Source organism: Entelurus aequoreus, linkage group LG22, assembly GCF_033978785.1.
Source record: "Entelurus aequoreus isolate RoL-2023_Sb linkage group LG22, RoL_Eaeq_v1.1, whole genome shotgun sequence".
Taxonomy (NCBI): Eukaryota; Metazoa; Chordata; class Actinopteri; order Syngnathiformes; family Syngnathidae; genus Entelurus; species Entelurus aequoreus.
In genome coordinates this window covers 30,235,619-30,261,371 of record NC_084752.1, presented here as the reverse complement: position 1 = coordinate 30,261,371, position 25,753 = coordinate 30,235,619, and the positions used below count along the sequence as shown (strand labels likewise).

Sequence of the window (25,753 nt, the reverse complement as noted above, 5' to 3'; positions counted from 1 at the left end):
TATTTAATTCATCCATTCTTTCACTCTCATAAAAATCTTACTTATCTCATCATATGAAATGTAACTTACTTCACCAATTCTTATCTATTTATTTATTTTTATTGTGATTACTTATGGAGTATATTGTGAATAAATTGAGAACAGGAAGTGAACAAAAGTTTTAGCAACTGTTATGTAAAAGAAAAAGGGTAGGATTAAATAAGCTCTGCTTCTTCCTACTCCTTTTCGAACATGTTGAAAAGAGAAACTGGAAATTGTGATGTATCATGTTGTATGCTTGCATGTTCCAAATAAACTCAAACTCAAACTCAAACTCAAACCCATCCCTACTCTCAATCAGTGGGTATTTGTGGACCCGGGCTGGGCAGGAACCCTGCACAAGGCCTGCACAGACATCAGCCACTAGTCTGGACTGCTTTGTCTCAATATTTTAGTCAACTTTAGAGGGTTGCTTGTTGCCGACTGAAGAATCAAAACCAAAAGCAGGATCATCTGCAAGCAACAAGTGCACACCTGTTATCTGTTTACTTTGGGACAAGCGCAAACAGTGAATGGACATTACTTATCACCACAGGAAAGAACTCTGTACTTTTCTACTCAGCATGGAATGGATATATTTGTTGCTCTTATGCAAATTCCTCTCCACCGCGACGACAGAAGAACACAACGGTAATTTATTTCTCTTATTTTGATTCCCCAAATGATGAAGTGTATACAGTTGGTAAAGGTACCTAACTAGGATAGAACCAATTGTCGTAGTCTAATTTACTTCTGTCGGTTGTCCCTGCAGTGTGTTCAATGCCCAAACTGGGTGTCCACGTTAAAGCTGTCCAGCAGCAGAGGTACTTTAGTCCCGGTTCAGAGTTTCTGCTGTCGTGTGAAATGGGATACACGTCCATGTTTGGCCCCCGAACAATTGTATGTACAGAGCGTGGAGAGTGGACCAAAACCAAGTTCATGTGCTGCGGTGGGTCTCAGACTCTTTTATTTGTCCATGTTTCTTGCTTCGCTCTGATGTTGTCTCTCTTGTAGCAAAACGATGTCCTCATCCACACCCACCGGTCAATGGAGAAATATACTACCAGGATACGGTGTACAACAGTACAATCAACTACACCTGCCATGAAGGGTAAAGCAAATAACTTCTGTTGGATTTGGGGTAATGACACAATTTGAAAATAATTAACAGCTGGCGCCGTCTGTTATGCGCACTGATTTGAATCTGACTCGAATCGTGGACAAGACGACAGCTTTGCCTTGCAGAATGTCAACATATTCTTAAACACTGCAGCAACAACTCCTCCAGCCAGCTATTGTTTGTATTTCTTCATGTGGCTTCTTCCCGGAAGTGGAAAAACAGTGGTGGTCAACCAAGTACGCAAGGGGCCTAGATCTTCCAGAAAAAACAGATACGAGCAAAAAATCTAACAATGCAATGGAAAAGATCCACATACTGTATCAAAAAAAGCTTTGCCGAGTGATACCAAGGATTATACGTCGGCTGTGTTTCCAGACTTATCGACAGAGGTGGGTATAGTAGCCAGAAATTGTACACAAGTAAGAGTACTGTTACTAGAGAGTTTTATTACTCAAGAAAAAGTAAGGAGGAGTCACCCAAATATGTACTTGAGTAAAAGTAAAAAGTATGTTGTGAAAAAACTACTCAAGTACTGAATAACTGATGAGTAACCTGTTCGTTGAATGATGACGGCAACAAATAATGCACAAAAACATAAAAATCGCAATGAACAAATTCAGAGCCAGCAATATCTCTTAAGAAACTAAAACAATAATATATTAAATAATAATACATTAAAATAAAAAAAATTAAGGCAAATTGAGTCACAATAACTTAACAGCACCGTAGGCTCAGTAGGCAGAGATTACAAAGGAAAATAACAAGTTAGCCTTTACGCAAACCATAAACTCTGATAGGTGTGGGCTGCACCTGAGAACACACTGTGCACTTCTGATTGGTGTTTGTATGCATGCGTGAGTGTGTGTGTGTGTGTGTGTGTGTGTGTGTGTGTGTGTGTGTGTGTGTGTGTGTGTGTGTGTGTGTGTGTGTGTGTGTGTGTGTGTGTGTGTGTGTGTGTGTGTGTGTGTGTGTCTGTCTGTCTGTCTATGAGGCTGCAGTGTGTTAATAAATGTCCCCACACGATGTACATTTGACAGTGATTCATAGCAGGGAAGCTAACATCAGCCTACGGTGACAGCCAAAATATCTACTAACGTTACTTACAGCGATGTGCTTCCTCAAATTTGACGTTGAGTTCATGTAAGCTGAAATGTCCACTTGTTTGGGGAGACACATATGACAACGCATTATATAATTGTTTTTTTGGTTGTCTGAAGCGTGAACATCGATTTTATGTCACCAGTGACTGCATTTGATTGGTGAAACGAAGCATGCGATAGATCCTACTTTGAAGGTCTGTCTGACAAACCAAAACAAACAAAGCGTGCATTAACAGATCGATAAAAATCAGTAGCGAGTAGCGAGCTGGATGTAGATAAATGGAGCGGAGTAAAAGTAGCGTTTCTTCTCTATAAATATACTCAAGTAAAAGTAAAAGTATGTTGCATTAAAACTACTCTTAGAAGTACAATTTATCCCAAAAGTAACTCTAGTAGATGTAACGGAGTAAATGTAGTGCGTTACTACCCACCTCTGCTTATTGAACTATCTTGTACACAAACAAACAGATAAAAACTTGGAAAAGCATGGAGGTCTACAACTTCTTTAGCTGGCTGGGTCAAGGAAATTGGTATCAAGACTCTCATGCATCCTTTTTGCTCGGGTATGGTTGCATTTCATGATTTAAGTTTGTGTCTACAGCCATATTTGTTGTTGTTGTTGTTGTTGTTGTTGTTGCACGCATGTTTTTTCCTGTCTTTATCAAAATATAACTATGGATGTCAACATTGTGTATGTGCTGAAAGCTTCATTTATGATTGCTGCCTTTGGTAAAAGCTTAACTTGTTTAGGTAATAATGTCTATATTATTGTATCTTTGTGAGTTTTAGTAGAAACATGTGTTTTTGTAAGGTTTCCAAACACAAAACTTAGTTTTTTACTCAATATGACAGTAATGTTCTTATAATCCTGAGATGACACGAAAAAAAACAATAAAAAGTTTATTCAAGCATAACTCCTAAACCACACATGCAATATGTCTAATAATGTCTGTATTAATGTATCTTCATACGTTTTACTAGAACCATGTGCTTTTGTAAGGTTTCCAAACACAAAACTTAGTTTTTTACTCAATATGACAGTAATGTTCTTATAATCCTGAGACTGCGAAAAAAGCAATAAAAAATATATTCAAGCATAACTCCTAAACCACACATGCAATATGTCTAATAATGTCTGTATTAATGTATCTTTGTGAGTTTTACTAGAAAAATGTGCTTTTGTAATGTTTCCTAACACAAAACTTAGTTTTTTTACTCAATATGACAGTAATGTTCTTAGAATCTTAAGATGATGCGAAAAAAGTTTATTCAAGCATAACTCCTAAACCACACATGCAATATGTCTAATAATGTCTGTATTAATGTATCTTCATAAGTTTTACTAGAACCATGTGCTTTTGTAATGTTTCCTAACACAAAACTTAGTTTTTTTACTCAATATGACAGTAATGTTCTTAGAATCTTAAGATGATGCGAAAAAAGTTTATTCAAGCATAACTCCTAAACCACACATGCAATATGTCTACTAATGTCTGTATTAAGTTAAAGTTAAAGTTAAAGTACCAATGATTGTCACACACACACTAGGTGTGGTGAAATTTGTCCTCTGCTATTAATGTATCTTTGTGAGTTTTACTAGAACCATGTGCTTTTGTAAGGTTTCCTAACACAAAACTTACTCAATATAACAGTAATGTTCTTTGAATCCTAAAATGATGCGAAAAAAGCAATAAAAAGTTTATTCAAGCATAACTCCTAAACCACACATGCAATATGTCTAATAATGCTTGTATTAATGTATCTTCATAAGTTTTACTAGAAAAATGTGCTTTTGTAAGGTTTACAAACACAAAACTTAGTGTTTTACTCAATATGACAGTAATGTTCTTATAATCCTGAGACTGCGAAAAAAGCAATAAAAAATACATTCAAGCATAACTCCTAAACCACACATGCAATATTTCTAATAATGCCTGTATTAATGTATCTTTGTTAGTTTTACTAGAAAAATGTGCTTTTGTAATGTTCCCTAACACAAAACTTAGTTTTTTTACTCAATATGACAGAAATGTTCTTAGAATCTTGAGATAATGCGAAAAAAGCAATACAAAATGTATTCAAGCATAACTCCTAAACCACACATGCAATATGTCTAATAATGTCTGTATTAATGTATCTTCATAAGTTTTACTAGAAACATGTGCTTTTGTAAGGTTTCCAAACACAAAACTTAGTTTTTTACTCAATATGACAGTAATGTTCTTAGAATCCTGAGATAATGCGAAAAAAGCAATACAAAGTTTATTCAAGCATAACTCCTAAACCACACATGCAAGGTTTTGCTCACATTTGTTTTCTTTTATTCTGACTCGCCGAGTTAGTTCTTCACGAAACACTCAGAGCAAACAGGTGTTTTAAGAAATACAAATAATATCAAGATAATACTTGAAAGGGAAATACCAAAACTTTAAAAGCATATCAAATAAAATTTTAACGAAGTGATCACTGCAAACTCGTTCATTCTTCGACTCTGCTCCCTTGGACTGGAATGCGTGCCACTTTTCTCGTAGTCTTTTCGTAAAATCTAGCACTCCTCCCTTTTCAATTACCACCCAAAGGAACTCTGAAGAAACGTTTATCCATTTTGTTATTTGAACGGTTCCTACAGCCCAAAACAATGCAAGCATAGGGCATTTTTCTTTAAAAAAAGGCTAAATGACGCCAATAGTACCCATTGAAAACAGATGCGCCTTTCAATCAAACAGCAAGTGTGTAATAAGTACAATACTTACAGTATAAACACTTGGTAGGGCTTGCTCAACATACTGTAAGACTAGACCGGCACATTCAGCTTCATGGCAAAGACTTCAACCAAGTTGTTCAGAGCCATGTACAGAGCGAGTATGGCCAACACGGTTTCAGAGTTGGCCCCCAACATGGCGGCCGGTAGTCACGTGAGGGCCTAGGACATGGGTGTCAAACTCTGGACTTTAAACTGCTCAGTTTGCAACACACTGATCTAATCTGATGTGCCCAAGCCAGATACCTGGCATCTTTTCTTGGATGCTAGTTCATTAATGTCGGGGCTCAGGCTTTGAGCTGAGGCAACCTTCATTATCGAACGAAGGTGTTCATCAGTCATTATATCTCATAGTCCACCCGGACCACAGTCTTGAGGGCGTGCCTTAAAGGCACTGCCTTTAGCGTCCTCTACGAGCTGTCGTCACGTCCGCTTTTCATCCATTCTAACAACGTGCCGGCCCAGTTACAAGATATGTGCGGCTTCTGTACGCACACACAAGTGAATGCAAGGCATACTTGATCAACAGCCATACAGGTTACACTGTACAACTTTAACACTGTTAGAAATATATGCCACACTGTGAATCCACACCAAACAAGAATGACAAACACATTTCGGGAGAACATCCGCACCGTAACACAACATAAACACAACAGAACAAATACCCAGGACCGGTTGAGGTGGGCGGGGTTGGGGGGGGGGGCAGGGTTTGGTGGTAGCTGGTGGTCCGGGTGGACTATGAGATATAATGACTGATGAACACCTTCGTTCGATAATGAAGGTTGCCTCAGCTCAAAGCCTGAGCCCCGACATTAATGAACTAGCATCCAAGAAAAGATGCCAGGTATCTGGCTTGGGCACATCAAATTAGATCAGTGTGTTGCAAACTGAGCAGTTTAAAGTCCTGAATGGTTGGTTTATTCATTGTTATTTTATTTTCAAATTTATTAGCTTGTGGAAAAAGTTAATGTTGATATTTTTCATTCATTCATTCATTATTTATTCATTTATTTCAGGCAAGGACATAAAAAAGTACAAAGTTGACAACACATAATAATATAAATTAATATAGTGCAAAAGGTAATGTATAGTATACAATGCATGATTGTCCAGTTTTGCCTGAAAGGGAGTGGGAAGAAGATAACTTATTTAATCCCACCCCCAGTTCTCCATTCAGTGATTATTCACATGAGTTTCACTGTTACTTTGTTCAAAGATTATAATACAGATGTTGTATCATAGTGGCATTACCACAGGTAACAATAATTATTACACTGTATCAATAATTTGTATCAACAATGTAGGAATTATGAATATACCAACAATGGTAATGGACAAAATGCCAACAATGGTAATAGACAACATAGCAGTAATGGTAATAGACAACATAGCAATAATGGTAAGGAAACATTGAGCACATGTTAACACTTTGAGACAGTGTACAACAGCAGGTCAAATTAAAGACCCTCATCTCTATATTTGAACCAGACCCCATGTTTGTATAATAGTTTAAATCGATTAATAGTTTGGCATTGCTTGTGTTGTTTACCTCAGAAGGCTGCAAATAGAAAAGAGGCATTCAATTTTTATTTAAATTGTATTTGATATGCCATTGATATTTTTAAATTATTATTACTACTATTTGAAACTGGATTTTGCATGTCACTATAAAGTTATATAAGCCTTGCTTGTTCAATATTCAATGCAAAACTTGTTTGGGTCCCTTTTAAAAGGTTAATTTTGTTCAACCTTGGCCCGTGGCTTTGTTCAGTTTTAAATTTTGGCCCACTCTGTATTTGAGTTTGACACCCCTGTGGTAGACGTTGTTATTTTTTTGCAAATATTAGCTCATTTGGAATTTGATGCATGCAACATGTTTCGAAAAAGCTGGCACAAGTGGCAAAAAAGACTGAGAAAGTTGAGGAATGCTCATTATACACTTATTTGGAACATACCACAGGTGAACAGGCTAATTGGGAACAGGTGGGTGCCATGATTGGGTATAAAAGCAGCTTCCATGAAATGCTCAGTCATTCACAAACAAGGATGTGGCGAGGGTCACCACTTTGCGAACAAATGCGTGAGCAAATCGTTGAACAGTTTAAGAACAACATTTCTCAACGAGCTATTGCAAGGAATTTAGGGATTTCACCATCTACAGTCCGTAATATCATCAAAAGGTTCAGAGAATCTGGAGAAATCACTGCACGTAAGCAGCAAGGCCGTGACCTTCGATCCCTCAGGTGGTACTAAATCAAAAACCGACATCAATGTGTAAAGGATATCACTACATGGGCTCAGGAACACTTCAGAAAACCACTGTCAGTAACTACAGTTGGTCGCTACATCTGTAAGTGCAAGTTAAAACTCTATTATGCAAAGTGAAAGCCATTTATCAACAACACCCAGAAACGCCGCCGGCTTCGCTGGGCCCGAGCTCATCTAAGATGGACTGATACCAAGTGGAAAAGTGTTCTGTGGTCTGATGAGTCCACATTTCAAATTGTTTTTTGGAAACTGTGGATGTCGTGTCCTCCGGACCAAAGAGGAAAAGAACCATTCGGACTGTTATTGTCAAATTCAAAAGCCAGCATCTGTGATGGTATGGGGGTGTATTAGTGCCCAAGGCATGGGTAACTTACACTTCTGTGAAGGCACCATTAATGCTGAAAGGTACATACAGGTTTTGGAGCAACATATGTTGCCATCCAAGCAACGTTATCATGGACGCCCCTGCTTATTTCAGCAAGACAATGCCAAGCCACATTCTGCACGTGTTACAACAGCGTGGCTTCATGGTAAAAGAGTGCGGGTACTAGACTGGCCTGCCTGTAGTCCAGACTTGTCTCCCATTGAAAATGTGTGGCGCATTATGAAGCCTAAAATACCACAACGGAGACCCCCGGACTGTTGAACAACTTAAGCTGTACATCAAGCAAGAATGGGAAAAAATTCCACCTGAAAAGCTTCAAAAGTTGGTCTCCTCAGTTCCGAAACGTTTACTGAGTGTTGTTAAAAGGAAAGGCAATGTAACACAGTGGTAAAAATGCCCCTGTGCCAACTTTTTTGCAATGTGTCGCTGCCATTAAATTCTAAAGTAATGATTATTTGCACAAAAAAAAATTACGTTTCTCAGTTCGAGCATTAAATATCTTGTCTTTGCAGTCCATTCAATTGAATATAAGTTGAAAAGGATTTGCAAATCATTGTATTCTGTTTTTATTTACCATTTACACAACGTGCCAACTTCACTGGTTTCGGGTTTTGTACGTACAAGTGATTTAGTCGTTGGGCTGTGGAAGCGCAAACAAATGTTTTCTTCTAATTGAGAAGCACGGCTTTATAGTCAGCTGGGATAGGCTAAAAAATGAAAATCTCTCCACAGGTACACTTTGTCTGGACCCAGCAGTGCTAAATGCCAAGCCAATGGAACATGGAGCGCATCAAAACCAGAGTGCAAACGTACATTTAGCAATAAACATTCTAACTGTATTTTTAGCACGGCTGTGCATAATATTTTTTCTCTCCCCTGTCAGCTGTGACATGTGGTCTCGCTCCAATACCCAAGTTTGGTCTGATCATTTACAATAAGAAGATCAGAGGAAACACCACTCATTTCGGCACCCGTGGGTCATATAAGTGCCTGCCTCCTTATGCCGTCTTTGGAAACGTGCATGCAGAATGCACTGCTCATGGAAACTGGACCCAGCCACCTGAATGTCGAGGTACACTCCTCTCCTGTTCTTCTACCAACACTGGGCCCCATTCAGCAACCGTTCTTAAGAAAAAATGTTGTTCTTAGGCCCACTTAGGAAGTTTTTAAGTGTGCTGCAGATCGTGCCCTGGGGAGGGAGCGCATATTTGCCCCAAGTGACGAATATTTATTTGAACGCTTTAGGCTACCTCAGCAGTCCCCCCTTTCTTAAACTTACGTTTTGACATGATGTATTTCCCCCGCGGGATAATACGAATTTCTCTTCTGTAATCTGTAAGTGTTTGTGTATTCTCCGTGTGTTTGATGTTTGGCTTTTCTGCCGGAATTGTGCCCTTATATGAGGGAATTAAGGGCGTTTACCTATGCAAATGACGGAATTAAGGGTGTTTACAAATGCATATTGGGGAAATAAGGGCGTGTTTGTATGCAAATTATGATAGACACGCACGCGCTAACCATTTGGCATTCAGCAACTTAAGAACAGCAGGTTAGAACAATTTGGCCGTTTAAGAACAATCAAGTTGCCCGCTAACGATTAGCCCTCTAATTGCCAACTACCGATTATTGCTGTAGTTGCCAGCTAGCAATTAGCGCTGTAGTTGCCAGCTAGTGATTGGTGCTTTAGTTGCCAGCTAGTGATTAGCGCTGTAGTGACAGCTAGTAATTGGTTCTCTAGTTGCCAGCTAGTGATTAGTGGTCTAGTTGCCAGCTAGTGATTAGTGGTCTAGTTGCCAGCTAGTGATTAGCGCTGTAGTGACAGCTAGTAATTGGTTCTCTAGTTTCCATCTAGTGATTAGTGGTCTAGTTGCCAGCTAGTCATTAGTGGTCTAGTTGCCAGCTAGTGATTAGCGCTGTAGTGACAGCTAGTAATTGGTTCTCTAGTTTCCATCTAGTGATTAGTGGTCTAGTTGCCAGCTAGTCATTAGTGGTCTAGTTGCCAGCTAGTGATTAGCGCTGTAGTGACAGCTAGTGATTAGCTAGGCTGACCATACGTCCTCTTTTCCCCAAACATGTCCTCTTTTGCGGGGTGTCCGGGCGGGGTTTCGTAAATGCCTCAAATGTCCGGCATTTAGGGTTGCGTGTGTTTTCAGTGTACGTCTTGGGCAGGGATCGGCAACCCCTAACAACTAAATTAAGGGCATATGCCGTGATGGCACTGCATATATTATCCTCTATTACTTGCACAAACAGCGTGCCGGCCCGGCCTCATGTTGTATAAAGCTTTAACTTGCACACGTGGGAGACAGCAAGGCATACTTGGTCAGCAGCCACACAGCTTACACTGACGGTTGACGTATAAAACAACTTTAACACTGTTACGTTACAAATATGCGCCACACTGTGAACCCACACCAAAAAAGAATGACAAATACATTTCTGGAGAACCTCCGCACCGTAACACAACATAAACACAACACAACAAATACCCAGAATCCCATGCAGCCCTAACTCTCTAACTGAGCTGGGGGGAGGGGGGATGTGTGGGGGGGTTTGGTGCTAGCGGGCGTATAATTTAGACTGGGAGAGTTAGAGCTGCCTTGGCGTGCTGCCCGCCTTGGCATGCATATATGTGTCCTCTTTTTGGGATTTCAGAATATGGTCAGCCTAGATTAGCGCTCTAGTTGCCAGCTAGTGATTAGTGGTCTAGTTGCCAGCTAGTGATTAGCGCTGTAGTGACAGCTAATGATTAGCGCTGTAGTGACAGCTAGTGATTAGCGCTGTAGTTGCCAGCTAGCGATTAGCGTCGGTGCCGTCATATAGGGCAGTGGTTCTCAAATGGGGGCACACGTACCCCTGGGGGTACTTGAAGGTATGCCAAGGGGTACATGAGATTTTTTTTAAATGTCTGTCAAAAAGAACTGTGAAAAGAAATGCAACAATGCAATATTCAGTGTTGACAGCTAGATTTGTTGTGGACATGTTCCATAAATATTGATGTTAAAGATTTCTTTTTTTGTGAAGAAATGTTTAGAATTAAGTTCATGAATCCAGATGGATCTCTATTACAATCCCCAAAGAGGGCACTTTAAGTTGATGATTACTTCTATGTGTAGAAATCTTTATTTATAATTGAATCACTTGTTTATTTTTCAACAAGTTTTTAGTTATTTTTATATCTCTTCTCCCAAATAGTTCAAGAAAGACCACAACAAATGAGCAATATTTTGCACTGTTATACAATTTATTAAATCAGAAACTGATGACATAGTGCTGTATTTTACTTCTTTATCTCTTTTTTTCAACCAAAAATGCTTTGCTCTGATTAGGGGGTACTTGAATTAAAAAAATGTTCACAGGGGGTACATCACTGAAAAAAGGTTGAGAACCACTGATATAGGGCAGTGGTCCCCAACCACCGGGCCGCACAAGAAATAAAAAAAAAATATATATATATATTTTTTTTTCTTGTGCGGCCCGGGACCGTTGATTTTTTTATTAAATCAACATAAAAAACACAATATATACATTATATATCAATATAGATCAATACAGTCTGCAGGGATACAGTCCGTAAGCACACATGATTGTATTTCTTTATGACAAAAAAATAAAAATAAAATAAAAATAAAAAAGCATAAACCCCCCGGTCCGTGGGACAAATTTTCAAGCGTTACCGCAGCTACAAAAAGGTTGGGGACCACTGATATAGGGGAAAGGCGATGACAATTCTAAGGGCCAACAACCCACTAGGGCCCACACTACCACACACGCACAGGCAATGAATTGGGTAGAGGGGCCCACACCGGTGTACTTTCAGGGGACCCAGAATTCCTAACAACTGCTCTGATTACCGCTATAGTTGCCAGCTAGCGATTAGTGCGCTAGTTGCCAGCTAGCTGATAATACCATATCCTTTGAATATTTTAGTATTGCCCAATAACAGGGTACCCTCGAGACCAGTTTAATTTAAAACCCAATTGTACACAAGATATATAGGGGATCACCCCTCCATCAGTTTGGGGGTCTCTGGCGTGGAAAAAGTTGAAGACCCCTGGTTTACACCGTACAGAAAAGTAGTTGTGTTTTAAAAACCACCCATATCTATTCCCCGACTCTTTTCAGTGGTCACGTGTCCTCCACCGGAGAACATTACCAATGGGTTCATGTCAGCCGAGGACAAGAAACGTTACTTCCTCACGGAGATCGTCAGCTACGGCTGCAATGGCGACTACGAGCTGGAAGGAAGCTTCCAAACTGTTTGTCAGAAGAATGGAGAATGGTCTGACAAACCAGCCTGCAAAGGTACATCATATACTACAGTATGTTTGACTGATGCACTTTTTGTATGTTTAGCTGTATGAATAAGCCAATCACAACAATGATACTATGTTGCAGGGTGTGGTCTGGGGGCCTAATTTACATGGCACATTCTAATAATACTATGACAGAAAAAAACATAAACAAGTGGAATAGAGGCAGGTGAGCAGGCACGTGCACACATAGGGCCCTATGGGTGCTCGAGCCCCTGCCCTTTTTTGCCTCGTCTTAAAAAGTGCCCTCTGCCTGTGTGTGTTTTTTTTATTATATTTTTTCCTTTAAACAACATTAATAAATTCCTGTCAGAGATGTAAAAAAAAACAGCGGTACAAAAACTCCACGTTTTCTTGTAATACCGGGTTGTTTGAGCCTGCCGTTCCGCCAGAGAGAGAGAGAGAGAGGGCGAGTGTGAGTAAGTGAGAGGAGAGAGAGCCAACTGCGCCCCTGAGACGTGACAGTGGAGCAAGTTGAACCTGTGAGTTATGTTATGGTCTAGTCGCCGTCCACTTATTCAGCATCTAATATGGGTAATATTTCAGAAAAACGCTGTATTATTCTATTATTCAATGTGTCAGCTTCTGTTTTTGCCGGACGTCGGAGCACGGCGCATCAATTGAGCACGGCACATCAAGTCCGCACAGAGCAGAGCGGATCGTGCGGGACAGGAAGTAGTGAACAAAATACAAAATAAAACACCGGGTTAATTTTCAAAATAAAATGCACTGTGTTTACGGCGGATCACATTTTTCTCACAGTAGAGGTTTAGATATAAAGTTTATTGTGACTTTGCTATTACTGTGTGGGTTAACAAAATAATAATGATAATAATGATAACAATAATAAGAAGAATAATGATAATGATAATAATAATAATTATTATTATTATTATTATTATTATTAATAATAATAATTATTTCAGCATTCTGGGGATATAAGATGTAGGTTATCTGTTCGGAATATTACCATCTGTATTTAAACTTGATTCATGTTGATTATGCCTGCAGCACAAGGCCAAAAAAAGAAAGGATACAGCCCTCTACTGGCCCCTGGTCAATATTTTTGGCCCTGTTTCAGTTGTTTAGTCTGAGCATTAAGTGAGAAAGACCATAAGTTACAACTTGATGGTGTTTTCATCAAGTTAAGGGAAAAAGGACAGATTTTCACATTGAAGTTTTTTCCATTTGGGTATTTATTTTTGTATTTTTTTTCAAAGTTCATGTTGCACTGTTCAATGTTCAATATTAAAGTGCTTATCTTTAACAATAAATAGCCTAATAATAAACCAGTGTTTTGTTGCTTTTCATGTCTTCCAAGCCTACGATAATGTGAATTAACTCATTATGACCATAGTTTGTTGACACAAAAGAAATGGCAATCACTTTTACCTACAAAGGACACACAGCTAAGTAGTTAGCTTCCTATTAGCAAATTTAATTTTACATTAATTTCCATATTGTGTAAAGGACCAAAAAAAAAAATGTCTGCCCTTTTCTGACTTTGAGCCCCTGCCCCTCTATAATCATGGCGGGGCCTCACCTGCCATCATGGAAAGAACAAAAATGTAAAAAGAAAAACAATTAATTAAATTGTTATATGTATTCAGTGATTATACTATAAAGTTATTTTCCATTTAACTTCACCAGTTTTAGATTATTTTTATTCAAAATCGCTGAATTTTCACATTTGCCGTTCAAATACTGAGAAGAGACGGTGCAGCCAGTTGAGGCACTTGTGCCTCACCATGGAATGCGGACTCGGCTAACTGCTGGCCTGCTGTGAAGTGAGATCATATTGCTATATGAATTATATTATACATTTCCATAGTTTAGTTAGCTGAGGTATATAATGTACAGAGTATTTTGTCAACAACTGTATGTGTGTAAAGTATTTCTTGTGCTGAGCGATCATAAAACTGCTGCGAAGACGCACTGTGTGAGGCTCGCAGTAACCCCGCCTCCTTGTGCCAAGCACCCCCGTCGCAGAATGCACCGCCCGACGGGAGTGCCACACCAACCAAAGCCCACAGCCAAACCCTCCACGTGCAAGACCGAATCCACCCAAAAAAAGTCACTTAACAAGAAGCCAAAAAGTGCAAAAACAACAATGCTCGCGCCGGAGGAGCCGTGAACGAGTGCAGGGACACAACATTAGGTACACCTGCAGACTGCAGCACGGATTTCATATTTCATTCATTCACAACTCCTCCAACACGAACACCACTGTTCCCGCACTTATAAGTAAAGGTAAGACCATAATAACGTTTTTTTTATTAAATGTGCTTTTTTGTGTGCTACAGTTTGTATGTGTAAAGTTAAAGTTAAGTTAAAGTACCAATGATTGTCACACACACACTAGGTGTGGTGAAATTTGTTCTCTGCATTTGACCCATCCCCTTGATCACCCCCTGGGAGGTGAGGGGAGCACTAGGCAGCAGCGGCGCCGCGCCCGGGAATAATTTTGGTGATTTAACCCCCAATTCCAACCCTTGATGCTGAGTGCCAAGCAGGGAACAATGCTGGTATGAGCTTTTAAACATAACCCGTTAACTGCTGCCAATCAAATGGTGAATAAGATACTCTTTAGGGTTCATATGTTTGTAAATCTGACTGTGATGAAGTCAGTGCCCCACCAGTCATGAACCTCACCGCACGTAACAAGAACATGTTGCAATACTGACACTAATAACCAAAAATCCCATGCAGGCAGTTTTTTTAACTTTTAAACTGTCATTGCTCAAAAAAATAATAAAACCTTAAAATGGACAGACGGATCTGAAGTTGATCTAGAGCAGGGGTCCCCAAACTACGGCCCGCCACCGTCCACAATCCAGACCCAAGGGGGAAAAAATGTGTTTCGTTTTTTTTGTTTTTGTTTTTTAATCTGACCTGTCCAGCCACTCAGCAAATCATATTGTTGATGTATATGCACATATCTACTGTACAGATTTACTTTACAAAAGAGGGAGTGGTGGATACTTTTTTTGTTGCCCTATTTGTATTTGACTTTCTTAAATGAATATATTTAGGAGGGGATAGAGAGAAGAAGAAAAATATAATATATAACATTGTGGAAGTTGCTTCCCAGCAGTTCCACTGTTAGACACAGCACCAGAGCCAAGCGTGCAGTTTTTAACCAGGTTTTAATGTACATAGATTTTATCAAAAGTTTTCTCTCCAGCAGGAAGCAACTTTTCAGCCACGTCCGTATCCTCTCCCCCCTCCTGCTCCCGGCCGCTTACTGTTAAAGACAACAGATGATTAGATTAACACGTACCACCTGTGAGATCTAATCACCTGCCAGCTGTGTCTCATCCTCAGCACCATAGACAGAGGCGGTGACCTTTGCTCCTGCAGGCGCGCTGGCCACACCTCCCTCCACAAACATATATATGTATGTACCGTATTTTTCGGACTATAAGGTGCACTTAAAATCCTTAAATTTTCTCAAAAATGTGCGCCTTATAACCCGGTGCGCCTAAAGTACGGAATAATTCTGGTTGTGCTTACCGACCTTGAAGCTATTGTATTTGGTACATGGTGTAATGATAAGTGTGACCAGTAGATGGTAGTCACACACAAGAGATACGCCGGTAAACAACACCAACATTTTAAATGTTCCATTGACAATATAGAACATAACATACGGCACTCAAAAATTTGTCAAAATGTTTTTAGTACGACTTTGGTCAACTATAAAGCCACACCGCTTGATGGATTGTCGGCGCATTAAACATACGAGTATTAATATGGTGTGTGTATAAGGACTGCAAAATGGCACCTTTTAGCAGACATTATCTGGCATTCACAATATTATGCAAAACCAACTTTTCTGACCTTCTTGTACCTGCTGGTGTGTATTTAGGATCTGCATAAGTACAGAAAATTTGCACGAGTCCGCCATTGTAGTCTGTGTCAATAAGCTTCTTTTTTTCCCCTCTATCTTCTTGTTATGTGACATTCATTTTCCACTGTTGCCATTTCTAATATAAAGTAGTGTAAAGTTCTTACTTATATCTGTCAGTAGACTAGCTATCAAAGCGCTAAAACCTGTAGTGGCTTTACATTATGCACTCACGGAACTCCAGTCGGACGGTTTTTACGTATATATATGTATATATATATATATATATATATATATATATATATATATATATATATATATATATATATATATATATATATATATATATATATATATATATATATATATATATATATACTGTATATATATTTAACCCAATGTAGCCCCCGAGTCCAAACATTTGGGGACCCCTGATCTAGAGATTAAAGGGTTGAAAGCAAAAAATTATATATATTGGTATGACTTATTTTTAACACGTTTATTAGCGGGGGTCTTTTGGATCCACGAGACCCTTAGTCTGATTTTTTTAAGCTCTCTTTATTCAAAATAAAAACAAGCCACAAACAATGTTGTTATGAATTATTAGGGCTCCAATTATTTCACAACAAAGAATCAATTTTTGAATACATGGGGTTTCTTTTTTATACATATTTTTTAAAGGCCTAAACATAAAGAAAAATACATCTTTATGGGAACGGGTGGATCTGAAGTTGATCTAAATTTAAGTGTCAAAGGAAAATGTTAATGGATGACTTATTTTAACACTTTAATGACTGGGACCCTTTAGAGTCCCCGGGACCTTTAACCTTCACCAAAATTGATGGGAGCTTCAATGGTTGCATTATATATTGTATTTTATACCAAACTGGTCCTCGCATTCTTTCATTTTTCAGTGAGCGGCCCTCAGTGGAAAACATTTCCACATCCCTGCTATAATGTGTAGAAATAGTAGAACTCATCTGAGGTATTGTTGTTCCTGTGACATGCAGCTCCATGCAGCATCGACATAAAAAGAGGAAGAATATTGTACAACGAAAAAAAAGTCTGGATTGAAGCCCTGCAGCCTAACAGAGTCCTCCATCGTGACATTGTGTCCGTCTACTGCATGGGTCAAGACAGGAAGTGTGGCTATGCTGTGTCGACCCAGTGTATCGATGGAAAGCTCCAAATCCCTGAATGCTTCGAAGGTAACGTACAGACGGGGTTCTTAACCTTTCTGACGTCGGGAACCCCCACTTTTCCACAACAGAGGTTCCCGGGGCCCACTCAAATAACATCACTTAATGAGTAATCTAACTCTTGAGATTGATTATATCTAACCTACTTACAGTTTACAACCATGTCAAATGATATGAAAGCATGTGTTAATCACAAATATGATTATGTATCTAAGACAGGGGTTGGCAACCTAAAATGTTGAAAGAGCCATATTAGACCAAAAATACAACAAAAAAATCTGTCTGGAGCCGCAAAAAATGAAAAGTGTGATAATGAAGGCAACACATGATGTAAGTGTCTATATTAGTTATATTAGCCTACTATCAAAATGACTTTAAAAGTCTAAAATAAGTGTTTTAATGAAGACAACACATGATGTAAGTGTCTATATTAGTTATATTAGCCTACTACATACTTGCCAACCCTCCCGTTTTTAGCGGGAGAATCCCGATATTCAGCGCCTCTCCCGACAACCTCCCGACAGAGATTTTCTCCCCACAAACTCCCAGTATTCAGCCGGAGCTGGAGGCCACGCCCCCCCAAAAAAAAGTCTGCCGCAGCTGCGATTGGACCTGACCAGCCTCCGGGTACAAGTACTGGAGTACCAATTGCTTGCCAGGGAAGATCTTCCCCAGGAAGCAAGGATTGACCGGTTTTGGGCCATGCTAGGGAGAGATGGAAGATTCCACACTCTCGTGCATTTGATGAAAGCACTTTTGTGCGTGCCACACAGCAATGCATCATCAGAGAGGGTGTTCAGCATGGTTAGAAAAATAGTGACAGAGAATAGAAAGAGGATGGACAATTCAACCCTTAACAAAGCATTGTACTTTCAAGTACAACAATGAGTAGATGAGTGTTGTGTATGTGTGTGTGTGTATATGTGTAGATAAATGAACACTAAAATTCAAGTATTTCTTTTATTTATATATATAATAAAAAAAAATATATATATATATATATATATATATATATATATATATATATATATATATATATATATATATATATATATATATATATATATATATATATATATATATATATATATATATATATATATATATATATATATATATATATATATATATATATATATATATATATATATATATATATATATATATATATATATATATATGAAATACTTTTTTTTTTTATTTTTTTTTTTTATTTTTTATTTTTTTATTTTCTTTTTTATTTTATTTTTTTTTTATTTTTTTTTTATAATGTCCTGCCCAGCTTCTCGGGCAAATCATATAGCAGATGTAGATGCCCATATCGGCTGTTCAGATTTACTTTACAAAAGAGAAGTGTAGGATACTTCTCTTGTTGCCTTACTTGTATTTTGACTTTATTAAATGTATTTATATTATCATTTGGTGCAGCCGGGCCGGAGCAGGAGGGGATAGAAAGAGAGAAAAAGGAAGACAGAGGGGGGAATTGTGGGGACAAGAGGGGGATTAGACAGAGAGACAAAAACAACAACAGCAAACACAACAACAACAACAACAACAGAGCAACATCAGCAAATACGACATGTACAAATATGATGGTAAAAGTAATAGCAAATAAGCAGTTAGCGAAAATTTAAAAAAAAAAATACAGAAATGACAATGAGCATTATTACACTAAAAATGGAGCAATATGAATACCAATAGAAATAGTGCTATTGATAATAAACAATACCAGTACTTTACCTTTATTATCAACAATACAATTGTTCAAATGCAACAATACATATACGTAATGATAACTTGAGATACGAAAGAATGCAGAAAAATGGAGGGGAAGAAAGAGAAGCAACCTTAACCTTGTAGATTGTTATAGTATCAATAGGTTAAGCTTTGTCAGTGTGCCATGTGTTATACCCAGTTTACCCTAGGGCAACAACGTTAATATATGTTTGATGAAACGTGATTATGTGCATGAGTGTATGTGTGCATATGTACTTGTATATGTACAGTATGTGTATGTGTGCTTGTACAGTGAATGTATATGTACAGTATGTGTATACAGTATGTGTGTTTGAACAGTGAATGTATATGTACAGTATGTGTAAATGTGTGTTTGTACAGTGAATGTATATGTACAGTATGTGTAAATGTGTGTTTGAACAGTGAATGTATGTGTAGTATGTGTATGTGTGTGTTTGTACAGTGAATGTATATGTACAGTATGTGTATATGTATGTTTTTACAGTGAATGTATATGTACAGTATGTGTATACAGTATGTTTGTATAATGAATGTGCGTGTGGATGTACGAACTTTGAGTGTGTAAATATGTACTGTATTTATTTGTATATGTATGTGGGAGCGTAGGTACCTATGTATGTCTGTATGTATGTGTGTGAGTATATGTGAATTTGCATGTACAATACATTTGACTCCCAGTGTGTGCGGGAGCCAGAGTACGGCCCCAGCCTCCCCGAGAACCCATCCCACAAACAGTAGGTGTGGTGCCCAGGGAACCAGGGGCCACCGCCCCCACGCAGCCAAGCCGGACAGCGACAGGAACCCCAGAGCCCGGCCCACCGCGCCGCCCACAAGGGCCAGCAGCAGGCCGCAGACAGACGCACCCGGCAGAGGACAAGGCACGAGAAAAGCAGGGGGCAGCCAGACCCCAAGCCAGCGAGAGACCACACCCCACACGGACAGAAAGGCGGGACGCCCCGCCCGAGGGGCCCGGAGACCCCCCGCAACCGGACGGGAAGACCGCCCCCGCCCCACCGGCAACAGGGCCCCCACGAGCCCCCCCCCCACCCCCGGAGAGCGCGGCGAGGCCAGCCCACGGCCACCCCACCCAAGCCGGCCGCCACCGGACCACCCAGCACGGGGCCACAGGAACCACCCACCCCACCCGCAGGGACCCCAACGATGGAGATGGAACAACCAGCAACCGCCCCGCCGAGTCCCCCCCCCTGAGGTAGGGGAATAAATAAATAAAATAAATAAATACATAATAATAATAATATTAATAAAATATATTAAAAAAAAAAAAAAGAAAGAAAAAAAAAAAAAAAGGAAAAAAAATAAATAAATAAATAATTAAATCTATTTATATATAAAAAAAAAAAAAAATACATAAATAAAAAAAGAATTAAAAGAAGATCACAGACATGCTGACACACAAGGTCGCTACCCCAACAACTGGCCGACTCGCAGCACCTCGAAATACCCTGCAGCACCAAGCCGCCACAGTAGACGCAGGGACCAGACCCAGCAGGCCCCAACCAAGACGGCCACCCGGAAGGGATGGACGGCGGGACCCAGGAGCTCCAGACACGCAGTCCGGATGCAGTAGCCTGAGGCGCCGACCCCCACCCGACAGGCAGGCCCAGAACGTACCCCCAGAAATATACATACATATATATATACATACACATAAACATACACATGTACACATACACGCACATACACATGCATACACATACACATATATATACACACATACACATGCATACACATACACATATATATACATACATACATACATACATACACACACACACACACACATACATATACACAGTTTGTCAGCCCCGACAACCACCACGCGCGCGAGCTGCCACCAGTCACAACATCAGCCACCCCCCTGCACCAGACCCAGCAGCCACGGGCGCCCACACCACAAACAAACGGCAGCAGAAACAGCAGCCACAACACCCCCAGACAGCCAGCACCACCCAATCAAATCAAAGCGATCAAAAAAAAAAACCGCGACCGGCAACCACACGCCAACAGGATCACAGATACCAGCCAGCGCCAGCCCGCCAGCAAGCCCAAACGCCAACACGCAAACAAGAGACACCAACACCCGCCCCCGCCAAAAGACCCCACCACCCCAACCCAAACCCGCACAAACACACCACCGCCCAAACAACCGAGACACAGTATCCAGACCAGACACGGGCGCCGCGCCGCCACCACATCAAGTCGCCAACAGAGACACCACAGCGCAAGGTCGGGCCACACGGGCACGGACCCCACCCAACAGGAAGCGAGACCCGCGCGACGCCACACACAAATAAATAATAAGATTAAACAAAAATAACAATAATTTAAAAAAAATATATAATAATAATAAAATGAAATACAAATTAAATTAAAAATAACAAATACAAATAATTAAATAAAATAAAGTAAGTAAATAATAAAAATTATTTAAAAAAAATAAATAAATTATAAAATAAAAAATAAATAAATAAATATATATATATACATATATACATACACATACATACACATACACATACACATACACATACATACATACACACATACACACATATATATATATATATATATATATATATATATATATATATATATATATATATATATATATATATATATATATATATATATATATATATATATATATACATAAATATATATACACATTAAAAAATATAAAAAAATAAAAAAAAATAATAATAATAATAAATTAATAAAAGCCTGGCAGGCCACCAGAACGCAGTCCCCGGAATCCGCGCCGGCCGACGAGGCAATGAGGGGTGCGCCGAACCCCAACCCCCCCACATGCATGTGTACAAGGCCCCCAGAGTGTCTACTGTGTAGTTAAAATTAGGAGGTCAGCCATTACAGCCGACCTCCAGTCCCTATTGATGCGTGTACTGTAGCGTGAGTGAGATATGTATGCTTGTGGGAACTAATAATGCGATTAAAATTGGGGGACATGAAATACTTGAGTTGGTGAATTCTAGCTGTAAATATACTCTCCTCTTAACCACGCCCCTAAACACGCCCCCACCAAACCACGCCCCCAACCACGCTCCCCCACCCCCGACCAAGCCCCCCCCAACCTCCCGATATTGGAGGTCTCAAGGTTGGCAAGTATGGCCTACTATCAAAATGACTTTAGAAGTCTAAAATAAGTGTTTTACTGAAGGCAACACATGATGTAAGTGCCTATATTAGTTGTATTAGCCTACTATCAAAATGACTTTGAAAGTGTTATATAATTGTTATAATGAAGACAACGCGTGATGTAAGTGTCTATATTAGCTATATTAACCTACTATCAAAATTACTTTAAAAGTCTTATATAAGTGTGATAATGAAGGCAACACATGATGTAAGTGTCTATATTAGTTATATAGCCTACTATCAAAATGACTTTAAAAGTCTTATATAAGTGTTATAATGAAGACAACACATGATGTAAGTGTCTATATTAGCTATATTAGCCTACTATCAAAATGACTTTAAAAGTCTTATATAAGTGTTATAATGAAGGCAACACATGATGTAAGTGTCTATATTAGTTGTATTAGCCTACTATCAAAATGACTTTGAAAGTCTTATATTAAGTTAAAGTACCAATGATTGTCACACACACACTAGGTGTGGTGAAATGTGTCCTCTGCATTTGACCCATCCCCTTGATCACCCCCTGGGAGGTGAGGGGAGCAGTGGGCAGCAGCGGTTCCGCGCCCGGGAATCATTTTTGGTGATTTAACCCCCAATTCCAACCCTTGATGCTGAGTGCCAAGCAGGGAGGTTGATGGGTCCCATTTTTATAGTCTTTGGTATGACTCGGCCGGGGTTTGAACTCACAACCTACCGATCTCAGGGCGGACACTCTAACCACTAGGCCACTGAGTAGGATATAAGTGTTATAATGAAGACAACACGTGATGTAAGTGTCTATATTAGCTATATTAGCCTACTATCCAAATAACTTTAAAAGTATAGATGTGTGTGTCCAAGTTAAAGGAAACGGCAGGCTGTGTTCTTCTAATGGATTGATTACGTTTCCTGTGGTCTGGAACAACATGGCACACAAACAACTATGAGAAATGCAGCCAATATTACATACAGTCAATGTGTCATGAGACATGCAAATATAAATTAAATACACAGAGGACATGAGTAAATGGAATTAAATGAGCTCAAATATACCTACAAACGAGGCATGATGATGCAATATGTACATACAGCTAGCCTAAATAGCATGTTAACACCGATTAGCTTGCAGATGTGGATTGACCAAGTATGCCTGATAAGGACTCTAGCAAATCAATAAAATCAACAAAGCTCACCTTTGTGCATCCACGCACAGCATAAAACGTTTGGTGGACAAAATGAGACAAAGAGGGAGTGGCATAAAACACGTCTTTCTGTGGCAGCATCGGAGAAAGTTGTACATGTAAACAAACTACGATGAGTTCAAGGATCGCTGAAATTAGTAGGACAAAACGGTGCTTGCCAAATACTCTCATCAGTGAAGCATGTATAACATAAACAGTGGGATTTCTAACAATTAGGAAGGTTTGTGTCATGTTTGTTCTCTTACAGAAAATATATTCAAACAAAAAATAAATTTTTTTCTTCATCTTTTTCCATTTTCACACATCTCTGAAAAAGTCCAGGGAGCCACTAGGGTGGCGCTATGCGGCTCTAGAGCCGCGGGTTGCTGACCCCTGATCTTATACATAAACTTTGGGTTTAGGTCAGGCTGATTAGAAAAATAACCACTAATTTACCATGAATTGATTAACGTGGACCCCGACTTAAACAAGTTGAAAAACTTATTTGGGTGTTACCATTTAGTGGTCAATTGTGCGGAATATGTACTGTACTGTGTAAACTGTACTGTTTTTTATATAATGTAATCCCTTCCTTTGCAATATACTAATAAAAGTTTCAATCAATCAATCAATCAATCAACCAAATATACCATAAAAGAAGGGAATCAAATTAAATTTACATAAAATTTTGTTATGCTGAAATAAAAAACGAAGTTAATAACAAATATGTTACTTAAATAAACTGTCAGTAAAATCAAAGTGCAAATTAATTGCAGCTCCATCACTTTAGTCATATTTTTTGCGCTTAAGAAACCTCTCTATGACTTTAGCTCCGTTCTTCTTCCATTTGTTTTATATTGTCATTACTGCCACAAGTAGTGGAAAAGTGTATTACAACTGAGTAGCGCTGCGGCCCACAGCTGAGAAACAGATATTGTTTTGTTGCCCTCCAGGTGGCGCTTAAGGCCCAACAATGGTTAAGAAACACAGCACCAGTACTTCTACTGTACACTTACTGCAGGGTTTTTTTTTATTGACATGTGGGGCAGGATTCCCCTTTGAGGCAACAGAAGACTTTGGCGGAGGTTCAGCAGCTCGAGGAAAATAAAGAAACTTAGACTTAGACAAACTGTATTGATCCACAAGGGAAATTGTTCCTCCGCTCCTTCATCTTTGTGCCGGCACGGCATCCCCAACGCTTTTTCCGTAGTCCGTTGGGAATGTCCGGCCGAGATCCCCAGCGCAAACACCTCCTCGCGTGTGTAAACAAAGGGCCGGCTGCTTTTTGATTGATTGATTGAAACTTTTATTAGTAGATTGCACAGTACAGTACATATTCCGTACAATTGACCACTAAATGGTAACACCCGAATACGTTTTTCAACTTGTTTAAGTCGGGGTCCACGTTAATCAATTCATGGTAGCTCAACTGATCAAAGCCAAACACAAAACGGCCCGAAAACAAAAAGAAAAGTAACAAAAACACACAAAACTGCCCAAGAATTAGTGGTTTATGGAAAAAACAAGTGATTAAACAAAAGCAAGAAATGTTGAGGAATACCAAAAATAAAGGAAGGAATTCAAAGGAGCTACTGTGATGTGCTACCATTCTTTCATTTTTTTCATGGCTAAAAGGAATTCCCTTTTAGACCTTGCAATAAGAGAATCTGCAGATATACATAAAATGTCACAAAATAGGCTCACCTTAGTTTTTTTTTTAAGGGAAAGAAGCGGGGTCACACCCAGGCCCCGCTGTAAAAAAAAAAGCTGCTCTCCAGACAAACAGAAAACAATTCCTGACAACATAAGCCAGGCAACAGATGTACAATTGTTAACTGATGGATAATGATACAGCTTCAAAACTATCAGATTATTCACACGCACACAAAAAAAACGTGTATGACTTGTCTATCCATCCATCCATCCATCCATTTTCTACCGCTTATTCCCTTCGGGGTCGCGGGGGGCACCGGAGCCTATCTCAGCTACAATCGGGCGGAAGGCGGGGTACACCCTGGATTAGTGTTGCCAATCAACCTATCCCCAGGTGCATGTCTTTGTCTATGTTTAACTTTTTATTTTTAATTTTTTTTAAATAAGTTATCCTAATTTATTTTTATTTGGGTTTTTTTCCAGAGCCAAGCAGCACTCACTACAGCCTTTATTCAGATTCTCTTCCATCTGAAATAGAAGAATGCTAGGATGACAGCGGGGTCCTCTTATCACATCATTGGAATACTTTAAAGTGATACCATAATATCATCTTGGTCTCCAAAAATAAAGTATATTTTCTCACTTAAGTATGTGTGTGGTGTCAATAAAATACAAATTATACCGCAAAGGCAGCATCACTTGCATTTCTTTCAACAGTATCAATCAATCAATCAATGTTTATTTATATAGCTCTAAATCACAAGTGTCTCAAAGGGCTGCACAAGCCACAACGACATGCTCGGTTCAGATCCCACATCAGGGCAAGGAAAAACTCAACCCAGTGGGATGACAATGAGAAACCTTGGAGAGGACCGCAGATGTGGGCAACGACCGGTGCAATGGACGTCGAGTGAACGCAGAGATGTCCCCAACCGATGCACAGGCGAGCGGTCCACCCCGAGTCCCGACTCTGGACAGCCAGCACTTCATC

The 25,753-nt window shown here is 39.4% G+C and overlaps 1 protein-coding gene across 1 annotated transcript; it reads left to right on the top strand.

The window, feature by feature from the left end:
- Positions 1 to 411: 411 nt before the first annotated feature.
- On the top strand, positions 412 to 25,409 carry LOC133639218 (beta-2-glycoprotein 1-like). The gene is made up of 8 exons (XM_062032375.1): positions 412 to 669; positions 791 to 967; positions 1,033 to 1,129; positions 8,388 to 8,464; positions 8,539 to 8,727; positions 11,781 to 11,960; positions 16,826 to 17,023; positions 25,246 to 25,409. Exons 1-8 carry the CDS (start codon positions 552 to 554, stop codon positions 25,308 to 25,310), a joined length of 1,101 nt encoding a protein of 366 aa, XP_061888359.1. The 5' UTR covers positions 412 to 551; the 3' UTR covers positions 25,311 to 25,409.
- The last annotated feature ends 344 nt before the right edge of the window (positions 25,410 to 25,753 follow it).